Below are 11,983 nucleotides of genomic sequence, written 5' to 3' on the forward strand. Positions count from 1 at the left end.
GTGATTAATTAGGGCTGATACAAATGCAAGGACAATGGATATAGGCATTTAATGTGATTTTGCTAATGAGGAAGATGAACCAGTGATGAGTATATGCTCTTTAGGAGCGGGCAGACTGATATGGAAGTTTGCATTTCTGCCACTAGATGAATTTATAATGATTTCAGGCACCTATATAATCACTTCCAGGCATTCCTAGACTGAGCTTTGTGCCACATGATTGGCAATCCAACCCCTGATTGCAGAGAGAATTAAAACAATGCCCAATGGTTGCACAGCAACAGTACATTGTAGGGACAACATGAAATGAAATGAAAATTGCTTATTGTCACAAGGAGGTTTCAAATGAAGTTACTGTGAAAGGCCCCTAGTCACCACATTCTGGCACCTGTTCGGGGAGGCTGGTACGGGAATTGAACAGAACGCTGCTGGCCTTGGTCTACTTTACAAGCCAGCTATTTAGCCCACTGTGCTAAACCAGCCCTGTGACCTGTGGAACATGGGGTTTGTTCCCAGAATATGGTGGAATAATAATATGATTGTAGGCCAGTCTCCAAGCAAGCAATTGGATTGGAAGGCAAGTCCTAATAATAATAATAATCTTTATTACTGTCACAAGTAGGCTTGCATTAACACTGCAATGAAGTTACGGTGAAAATCCTCTAGTCACCACACCCCAGTGCCTGTTCGGGTGTACTTGAGGAAAACTCAGAGTGTCCAATTCACCTAACAAGCACGTCTTTTCGGGACTTTTTGGAGGAAACCGAAGCACCTGGAGGAAATCCATGTGGACACAGGGAGAACGTGTAGACTCCGCACAACAGTGGCCCAAGCTGGGAATCGAACCTGGGTCCCTGGTACTGTGAAGTAACAGCTCTAACCACTGTGCTATCATGCTGCCCTAGAATCTATGCTTTTCAAACAACACGTAGAGACCAGACAGGTCAACCCACTTGCCCAAGCGTGTGATATGGGGAAGGCCAAGACTGGATTTGAGAAGAAAATACCTTGAAGTTAGGGGTAAACGCCTTGACAAAATTTTAATATTGCAGCTTGTAATATCAATCTATTATCAATGGGAGCTTGTTTACCTCAGTGGGCTAGACAGCTGGTTTGTGATGCAGAACAAGGCCAGCAGTGCGGGTTCAATTCCCGTACCAGCTGAGAATTCCAAATTCTCCCTTGGTGTACCCGAACAGGCGCCGGAATGTGGCGACTAGGGGCTTTTGACAGTAACTTCATTGCAGTGTTAACGTATGCCGACTTGTGACAATAATTGTTTTTTAAAATTAATTATAGAATAATGCACACACTGCCTACACATAGCAACCAAACACCATGCAACACATCCTGTAAGCTCTGTACTGTTCATTCACATATTCCATGCAAACTAACCTAGTTTTCTAGTTTTTAATTGGTTTTCTCTTACTAGAATGTTTCTGCGTTCACCTGGATAGGAGTGGGGTGTGAGAGATTATTACAGCCTCTCTTTCACATCATTAAGTATTTCGTTTTGATGACACTCATGATTAGGTCTTGGACAAATAAAGGCAAACATTGGATTGTAAGGGACGAACAGCATATTTACGGACCAGACCGTTGATGCTGAACCAGGGAGAATATCTTGTGTGGACCTGAAACTTAAAATTGTTGTACGTGAAGAATGGTCATTTTGGTGTGCTGGAACACTGATGTGGAAAAATATGCCAAAAAGTGTCATTACCTTCACTAAGCCGGGGAAGAAAGTGGAAAACAAATTTTGCATCATGTGGGTTACATGACTGTTTCTGGTATCTTGTCAATGACATAAAGCACATGCTTTCATTTTTATTTAAACTATATTAACTATTCAGCATTAGGATAAGGCAGCAATTCAGGTGAAGAATTCCACTTCACTCTGGGAAGGAACAATTGCATTCTAACAGGTTGATTAAGCAGCTCTGAAATCCAGCGCCAATTCTGTTATCCGACACACGCATGCAGCACTGACCAGCTCAGCAAGCTGACAGTTCAAGTCTCCCGAGGAGCTGCAGTCACCGTGGGATTGCCACTCCTTTCCTACTTTCCTGCGCCATGCTGGAGATCCACATTTCTGGCTGGGACTTCTGATCCCGGTTTCTCCAGAATGCGGATGGCCTCCGAAATGGAAATGCTTCTTTGTGGCACTGGATTGTTGGGGGAAGATAAGCCACAAGCCCTTTTTATAGCACCAACTGTCATGTTCTGGTAATTGTGGAGGTTAAATATCTCCAAGTTTCTTTCAAAATCTACCGAGAGTAAATGGGTAAGGGGTGAGGTGGGTAAGGTGATTGTGCAGATGAGATAAGGGGGTAGGGTAAGTAAACTAAATGTTTAAGGGGCAGGAGGGGTAAGGGACAGGATGGGTAAGGGATATGGCAGTTGAGGTGGTAAGATGGGTAAGTTAAGAGGATGAGAGGATAGGGTGGGTACGTGGGTGCAATGGTTAAGATAAGGGGATAGGATTGCTAAGGTGAGTGGGTAAGATGGTAGGATGGGTAGGGGTAGGGTGGCAGCTGGGCAGTTGAGATCAGGTTAAGTTGGGTTGAGGGAATTGGGAGTGAGGAGGGAGTTGCAGGATTAAGGGGGTAGTCGGGTGTTGAGATTGGGTCAGGAGAAGCTGTCAGGCTTCGAGGGGGGGATGTGCGGGTCAGATTCGAGGGGAGGTCAGTTTAGGGGAGTCAGGGAGATTGTGAAGGGGCAGTCAGTTGCATAGTTACCCCAAAATTAGACGAGGATTTTTCTGCCTAACATTTCCTGGGTAACTATCCAGGTAAGTAAGTTGGAACAGTCTGAGGTTTCTGACTCTAACTCAGAGGGTCCAGGGGAGCATGAGAATTGGTCATAGGAAGTTCAAACTTCCTGAGCAATTCCCACAGAGTCAGGGCATTGGGACTTCCATGGGGTCCTGTAGCACATCATGGCGGGAAGGGTGGGCGAGGAGTGTACATCTGGTCGTTGACTATCCGGAGATGGGAAAATCTGGGCCATTACTGCAGTAATGGTAGCCTTGTGGATAGCACAATTGCTTCACAGCTCCAGGGTCCCAGGTTCGATTCCGGCTTGGGTCACTGTCTGTGTGGAGTCTGCACATCCTCCCCGTGTGTGCGTGGGTTTCCTCCGGGTGCTCCGGTTTCCTCCCACAGTCCAAAGATGTGCAGGTTAGGTGGATTGGCCATGATAAATTGTCCTTCGTGTCCAAAATTGCCCTTAGTGTTGGGTGGAGTTACTGGGTTATGGGGATAAGGTGGAGGTGTTGACCTTGGGTAGGGTGCTCTTTCCAAGAGCCGGTGCAGACTTGATGGGCCGAATGGCCTCCTTCTGCACTGTAAATTCTATGATATAAATACTAGGCCGAGTGTTCAGCAGTTAGTTTGAATTTTTTCTAGAGTGGGAGTGGAAAGATGGAAGGGGGCTCTGAATTTCTATGGCCTTTTGTTCAGTTTAATAACTGAAATGAAGGAGCACCTTTTGAAGGGGCTCGGGTGAGACCGCTTTTGAATTTCACTCCCTTCACCGATTATATTATTGTCAGGTATGCATTCCGATCTCAATGTGCAAAGCACACCCCACTCAAATCTTATAGGGTTCAAGAGAAGCATTTGTATATATATGAATTATTTTAGTGAATTTTGCAGAGAATTATTTTATGTTTACAGGATAGAAACAGTTCATTTTGCCCAACATGTTTATGCTTCATAGAAGCCTCCTCCCACCATTCTTCATCTCTAACATATCCTTCTATTCCTTTCCATTCATGTACTTATCTAGCTTCACCTTAAATACATCCATGCTATTTGCTTCAACCACTCCCTGTGGTAGCAAGTTCCACATTATAGCCACTCTGTGGATAAAGAAGTTTCTCCTGACTTTTCTTTTGAGTTTGTTAGGTTCATTTATCTTATATCGATAGCCCTGGGTTTTGGACTCCCCCAATAAGCAGAACATTTCAAAAAGACTTGCATCAAAAGCCCTGCAAAAGCTTGCACTGAGCTCGCTCTGAAACCTGTGCAGCAGACCTTGTTTACAATAATCAGCAGCACAGCACACAGTGACAAGCCACGGACTGCTGTGCGGCATATCCACAAGTTGAGCTTTCACAGCCAGCTGTGGGGTGTTTACAATTCCAGCTCAAACCCCAAGACCAAAGTTCTGTCGCAGAATAACCCCCTCTCCTGCCCATTAAACTTACCTCACTCCCACATGCTCCAGTTGGGAGGCATTGTACTGCTTTCCACAACTATGAATACATTTGTGAGAGCTTAACATTGAAAGAGTTAAATGTTGAATTTTAAAACAATCTATTACTACCGATGGTTTATAAGGATCTGCTAAAAATCACACAAATATCAGCCGAGGCAGAAAAAAAATGTGATTTACAGATTGTAAATAGAGGAACAAGGAGAAGGCCATTCAGCCCCTCAAGCCTGTTGTAACGTTTAATTAGACCATGGTCAGTCTGTAACTCAACTCCATTTAACCTCATTCCACCCTATGCCCTTACCTAACAAAATCTCAGACTTGAAAGCTCCAATTGCACCCAGCATCTGCAATGTTGTGGGGAAGACAGTTCCAGGTTATCTTTGTGTGTGTGATAAAAGTGCTTTATGATGTGGTCTCACCCAGCCAGACCCTTAACTAACAGCAGTGACATGGCCAGCCCATTGGAGATCTTCAGAAATGAAATCAGCCCTTTATGGACAACTGCTTCATAGAACGTCTGACGTTTAGAATTTTTAAAAAATGCACATTAGTCAGGGAGATTGCACTTTTGGGATATGAACACGTTAATGTCGCTGGAAAGTAAGTGAACAGACGAGAGTGCAACGTCACACAGCCTCGATGATTCAGGTCAACTTTTAAAAAGTAAAATGAATCTGCAATGAGATAACCTTTTACTCCATTCCAAGATTCAGGACCAGGTGCTGAGGGATGCACTAAAGCCTGGGGCAGCTGCCGTAAAGGTTCAATGAGGGAAAGGCCACTTCAGCCATAGTGCACGGACGGACTGGAAACTGTGCAGGACCCCTTGGGCTGCACACTTGTTATTGAGTGCATAGAAACACATCGCATGTACGGCAATTGTATTGAGGCGCTTTAAAGTGCAACATGTCCCATGGAGAAAAGTTTTTTAAAAATTATTGTGTCTCCTGTAACATCCAATCTGAAATGTTTTGGCTTGTGCTTTTTGTTATTTTATGAATAAAGTATAATTTATTTTTTGGAGGGGGGATCATTTAACTACTTCTCAGAAGATTCACAGGTTGAAGTAAAGTCAATTGGACAAGTGTCACTTAATGCACACAGCAAGATCCCACTGAGGCGAATGTCTAATATCAAATCTTTTTTTTTCCTGTCATGTGTGGCAGTGACTGAGAAATTTAAATTGGCTCAGGGTACGATGATAGCTCTGTGCTCCTCCTCAAGCAAGTGCCTTCCAGTACTAGCTTTATTCCCCCTTGTTTTTGCTTTCCTCCAGATGTGAAACATCAGGTTATTTTTCTTACATCAATCTGGCTGTGAGCTTCTTTAAACGAGGACCGAATTTCAACCTGGCAACCTGGAATGCAGTTTTACGGGGTTACAGCTTTTAGTGGCTCTCTCACTCCATTCCTGAGTGTGCGGGCTGCCTGTGATGAATTGTTCTCAAAGGAATAAAGGGTTCTTAAAAGGGGTGTTTATGCAGCACCCAACAACATATAGAGTGATAACGTGTGTCTCTGCACATGTGGCCTGTGTGAACAGGTTTATGTTGTGTCAAAGGTAGATGTGACTAGTTTCATTATAACTCACTTCTCCTGATGTTGGTCGTCTTAAAGAGCAGGTACTTTTTTAAAACACAAAATGTGATTTAAGATTTATTTCAATGGTCTTTAATTTACCAAATTGTAAACCAAAAATTGTACTTCCCTGCGGCTTTCATAATTGACTATTTATTTGCTAAATTCAATCTCAATTTTGGGATCTCTTTCCAAAGGCATAAAGTAAGTAAACAATTTTGTGGTATGACGGAATGAGATGGTGTGCATCAGAGAAACATGCACCTCAACACTGTTTCAGGGCAATAGATTGGAATCCCCAAAGGTCTAAAAGTGCTCTTCAAATACTTTCAAACCAGTAGGTCCGGTGTTTGTGAATCAAGTTTCCCCACATTGGAAATTGTGACCACTCTCTAACCCGGTAAATCCCAGGGAAGGCTACAGTTGTTTGTTCTGGTGTGGTCCACTCATTGCCCTGAAGCAATTAATGATCCTTCCAGCATTGCAAACTGTATAGGCAGTGGCATTTCTGCCCAAGCTTCAGAAAGGAACAGTATGAGGTTATTAACCACCCGACTGTTCACTGGAAAAGAATCAGGCCGGGTATCTCCAAGGAAAGATAGCCAATGACACAAACACTACTGACATCTTTGGGCTTAAAGGAACAGGGCAGTTCTGGTTTGGAAATTGGAAATGGATCCCGCAGGTGCAAACATTTCAGACATAAAGTTCAACTTTCACACGAGTGATTAGTTGTGAAATTGTATAAGGTGGGAATAGTGTAAGGTGGATTATAGCCAGGGCTCAGAACAGATAAAAGTTTTGTTTTAAATATTTATCTTAACGACACTTTTATTTTATATACAATCATGCACAATTGCTTATTTTTAAAAAACGAAAAGGAAGACTTCCAACTCCACGAGACAATCTTGTTCCAATCGATGAGAAGAGAAGCATTTCATCCCAACCTGCTCCCCAGCAACTCCACTTACAGAAACAACAAATGACAGGTGTATATCTATTTATATATATATATATGTATTTAAATATAATATTAACTCAGGAGCCTTCATTCAGGAGGTGACCTATCTCCTCTATAAACACATGACCCATCAGAATACTAGTTGGGTGCTCCGAAGTGGCAGAGGGAACATTCAACATCTGCAGGGTCTTGTCAGAAGAACATTGAACAGCGGACCAGATTTTAACTCCTGGTAAGTGAGTGGGATTTGGTTGACTTAAAATCTCACCCAATGTCTCCACATCCAAGATTACCAGTTCAGTTAGTCCACAATCTCTGTATGGAAGCACCTTCATCCTAGATTTACATGGCCTAGAATAGATGGCTGATTCTATAGCATTAATGCATAAGGCATGAAGACAGATGGATGGATGGACATAAAGACAGACAGACAGAATGCTAGAGAGATTCCTTCAATGATGGCATTTAGGATTTTGACTCAAGACATCGAACACTCCTGCCCATTTCTGCACATACAAACCTATGCGCAAATATCCAGCTACCACAAACACACACAAATACTTGCATTCTCATGGAGAGATCGGTATACAAATGCTCCTCCTGTACGGAAACACACACACAAATCTATACATAGATGTAGAAACACTCTTAGATCTAGGTATCATTTCTCACACACATACACTGTCCTGTACATACACATACGCACACCTATGCAAATATTAATGCACATGCAGACCTACAAATACCTGTAGCTACACCACCTGTGCACGAATATACACAGCTATCCCTATACAAAATAAGCATATGAACCTCTGTGTAGGCATTGTACACACATAAACCTGTAGATAAGTATACACCTGTACAGAAGTAAGTACATTCCGCACACAATGAATGGGTCTGCTACTGCCCAACTCTAATCTAATTCACGAAAAGAGCTCTTAAGTGGTATGGAGGGCGATCCAACAGCCGGACACCTGCGATTCGCAAATCCTAAAGAGTCCAATGAATCAAAGACTATTTTCTGTATGATCAACTGGGGGTCGATCATTGGGCCAGTGCTGGACAATGAAACTGTTACACGGGTGAGGCTGCGGGCGGATTTTAAACAATCCTTGGAACCACGCTGAGTTTTAAACACCACACACACACATATTGGAAATCCTCAAGCTCCGATTTCTTGCGTGCAGTAGGATGCAGCCTGGTGATGTAACTTGGTCTGTTTTACATAGTGTCTATTTCCTTCGCCACCCTGAAACATATGGAAACTCAACAATTCCCATTCACACACCGCCCAGTGATTGCACTTCAAACTTGGAACTCATCAACGGGGGGGGGGGGGCAGAGTAACTCATTTTGTCCTCAGTGTTTTGACTGACATCTCAATCTTAAATTTCCAAACAGTGCGTTGGATGCTAAATAGCACTGGGGTGACAATAGCGACTGAGATAGCCTCATCGCTCAAACAGGGCTGACTCTATGTGTAACTTTCTTTTTCAGAATACGCTATAGCAATTGAACTAATTCAGCACCAACACGTAAGAGAGGGGAAAACATAAAGAGTAGATTATTTATTGAAAGAAACACTTACTCAATGGAGATTCAGGAATAAAAACCCCCTACCGTTAGCGTGCAAACTGGGGAAAGGATATGGGTTACAGACCAGTTTAAGGCACCAACTCCTGGGGCGGGTCGTCTGTTTCAGGTGGAAGAAAACGACGGGGGCGAGTGCGGGGTAGGGCAGGTGCTCCTGGCTCTCCTCCTGTTGGGTTCCGCCGCCCTCCGCTGCCTCCGGGAGCTCCCTGTACTCCGGGCCGGGCTCCCTGCACTCCGAGCCGGCTGGCTCCACCTCGCCTTCCCTTCGACTGCCCTCTCGATCCAAGTCGTTCAGCTTGACGAAAGTGCTGGGCAGCGGCGGTCTCCCGTCTTTCGGACAGGCGTCCCTCTCCTCTTCGGCCATCTCCCCTCTTTCAGGGGCAGAGTTTGGAATCCCCTGTGAGCCAACAACCAGGAGGGATTTTGACCTGTTTCTCCTCTTTCCCCTCTTGTCTCAAAGAGCAATCAAAGCATCAAATCGTTCCTTTGGAGTCAATTCCAATTCCGGCATGATTATATCAAAAGTCAAGGGTGTGGGGGAATCTTTTGCATCTAAATTGACTGATGGTAGTCGTTCAGTTCTTTCATTCACCTAATATCTTCTTTGGAAAGCATCTTACACATAACTGGAAAAAAATCCCACGCTGAATCCCATTAGGGACAGTCTCTCTCTTTAGTTCTTTTACCAACAAAAAAAAATAAAGACAAACAGAATGCTGCTTATAGTTTGGATGTGTTTCAGGAGAGCTCTGCAAAATCCCTTTGTCTCGGCTCCTCCACCAGAGATGAAGAAGTACTTCTGTTTAATATCTGAGGAATCATTGATTATTGTGGAGAGAGAACCCCTCGCGGAAACAATGCATTTATTTTTCCGCCCTCTCAGACAAACACAAAAAAGAGAACTACATTTAAAGACGAAAGAGGTCACTGGTGATTTTTTAAAAAATCTTACAAAATCCTCTTTTTCTTTTCTTTTACCCCCGGAGTGCCTATACAGTCTTCAGAGGATGATGGAATTAATCAAAAGCTGCATCTTTGCAACACAAATCCCTGTAGAAGGATCTCTCTCTCTGTCTTTCCTTTTAATCTGAAGCAGCAATTATTGATGCAAATTCTTGTGATGCATTTAATTCCCACTCTTTTTTCCTGAAGTCCTGGTAAAACCAACAGCTGCTTAAAAAGAAAAAAATACACACAAGAGGTATGCGTGCGTCTTGCAATAAAGGGATTCCACTACAAGCGAAGATGTCTCTTTTTATTATATTCTGAGGCAGGAATGAACTGATGACAAATTCATTTTGTTTTTGTTGGTTGCATAGAATCTTCTGCTGCGAGTTTTCTTTTTTTTAAATGATGGGCTGGGTGCAGAGTGTTGATTGAAGTCTTCTTGGTCTCTGTCTCTCTCTCTCTTGCTGTACTCACTGAGCTTTGGAACTGACAATGGCCACACTGGAACCTGCACACCTCGCAGCTGGAATTCCCAGGCAAACTTCAGACAGCCGCCCCCCTCTGCCTGGCTCTCACCCGCGATTGGCCGGCCCGGTCCCGCCGGCTCACCCAGTCAGCGTGTCCCGGTGGGCAGCTTCCCTCTCGCTATTGGCCGCCGCTCCGGCTGCGTCATTCCGCCCCGCCCCTTTCCCCGCCTCCACGTGCCGCCACAGCTGGAATCGCACCGAAACTTGGAGCCCCGCCCCCGTGCTCGCCGATTGGCTCTTTCCTCCCTCCCCCCCTGTGAGCACCACCACAATCGGATCAGGGCTCAAAACCAAAGCACGCGAGGGGCTGCCCCTGATTGGTGCAAATCGTCTTATGTACGCGCGGCCGGCTGTTGACAACTCGATTCAAACCTGCCCCCCCCCCCCTCTCCCCTCTCCCATCTCCCATCTCCCAATCACTCGGTACCGCCTCTCATCCGATTAGCGCGCGGAACCGCCAATCACAGTCGGGAGGTGGACGTTTCCGGTCCCCGAGCAGCGATTGGCCACCGCCGACGGTGGGTGCCGCCAATGAGGGTGGCGCCCTCACCACCAGCCCCATGTGATTGGCTTCCCTCGGGCGCAATGAGGATCAACTGGGAGAGGCGGAATTGGCGGGGAGGACTCATGGTAATTGAGGAGGAGAAATGGAAGGAGAAAATAATGGGACATGGAACATCAAACGCCAAGGAGTCTTCACTGACCCACTTAAGCCCACCCTATCCCCTAACCCAATAACCCCTCATTTTGGACTGTGAGAGGAAACCAGAGCACCCGGAGGAAACCCACGCAGACACAGGGAGAACGTGCAGAACTGTCCACACAGACAGTGACCCAGCGGGGAATCGAACTTGGGACTCTAGAGCTGTGAAGCAACAGTGCTAACCACTATGCTACCATGCTGTCCTGGGTGAGGAGTATATGGGGAAAGAGGACAATAGGCGATACTAAAATTTTTCCATCAATAGCTGGTGGTGGAAGGGAATCAGGAGGTGGAAGGGAGATGGAAACTCGGTGAAATTACAATCACTAGGGAAGCTGTACTGAAAAACTGATGGAGCTGTGGCTGAGAAGCCTGCAGGCCCAGATCAACTCCATCCTCGGGTCCTGAAAAGAGTTGGTAGTAGATGTGCTGTTGTTCATTTTCCAAAATTTGCTAGATTCTGGAAAGGTTCCATCAGAGTTGAGATGGAGGATGGCTGCAGAATTCTGGGTGTTCTAAAGCATAAGTCACTTGTGGTCAGGATGTGTTATAATCCAGTGACTCGAGATTATGCTCTGGGGGCCAGGGTGGAATCCTGCTGTGGCCACTGGTGAAATTTCAATTCAATAATAATCCGGAATTAAGGGTTAACTGGACTGAATGAGTTTGAATGAGCGCGTTGACTTATGTCGAAATGTTGGACAAACTGAGTTTGTTTCCACTGGAATTTAGAAGAGTGAGGGGTGACTTGATTGAAGTATCTTAGTTCCTGGATGGCCGCGTCAAAGTGGACAAGGAAAAGATGTTTCCTCTTGTGGGTGAGTCCAGGGGGCACTGTTTTAAAATTAAGGGTCGCCCTTTTGGCACAGAGATGAAGGAAAAAAAATTATCTCCGAGGTTTGTGCGACTTCGGCATTGTCGGCCTTAGAATGCAGTGGAGGCGGAATCTTTATAAAATAAATCTCTCGTACCTATTTCATTTGTTTTTCCAATTAAGGGGCGATTTGCTGTGGCTAATCCACCTAACCTGCACATCCTTGGGTTGTGAGGGTGAGACCCAGGCAGACACGGGGAGAATGTGCAAGCTCCACACGGAGAGTGACTCTGGCCCGGGATTGAACCAGGATCCTCGGCACCGTGAAGCAGTAGTGCTACCCACTGCACCACCATGCCGCCCCTAGTTGAAAATTTCTGAAGGCAGAGGTAGATAGATTCTTGTTAGGTAAGGGAATCAAACGTTATCATGGGTAAATAAGAATGTGGGAAGGTTATGGGGAAAAAGGAGAGAATATGGGGGTCAGAGGAGAATATGGAATAAGAGAACAAAATGGGGGACAAGAAGAAAATCTCAAGGAAAGAATGTAGAGCCCAGAACAAGAAATGATGGTGTAGACAGATTGAAAGGGAGCTTAGCTGAGACAGAGAAGACATTTGCTGAACTGAGTATGAGTAT

At 45.0% G+C, this 11,983-nt stretch overlaps 1 protein-coding gene across 4 annotated transcripts in view; it reads right to left on the minus strand.

Annotated features, from left to right (window-relative positions):
* cacna1g (calcium channel, voltage-dependent, T type, alpha 1G subunit) overlaps nt 1-9,275 on the minus strand; it is an 827,599-nt gene extending 818,324 nt beyond the window's left edge. For all 4 annotated transcript variants that reach the window (XM_038776398.1, XM_038776397.1, XM_038776396.1 and 1 more), the window contains exon 1: nt 8,409-9,275. In XM_038776398.1, coding sequence (XP_038632326.1) covers nt 8,409-8,716 — 308 coding nt within the window. In that variant the 5' untranslated portion in view covers nt 8,717-9,275. The remainder of the gene's footprint in view (nt 1-8,408) is intronic.
* Between the last annotated feature and the right edge of the window lie 2,708 nt (nt 9,276-11,983).

This window comes from Scyliorhinus canicula, chromosome 18 (assembly GCF_902713615.1).
Source record: "Scyliorhinus canicula chromosome 18, sScyCan1.1, whole genome shotgun sequence".
Lineage (NCBI taxonomy): Eukaryota > Metazoa > Chordata > Chondrichthyes > Carcharhiniformes > Scyliorhinidae > Scyliorhinus > Scyliorhinus canicula.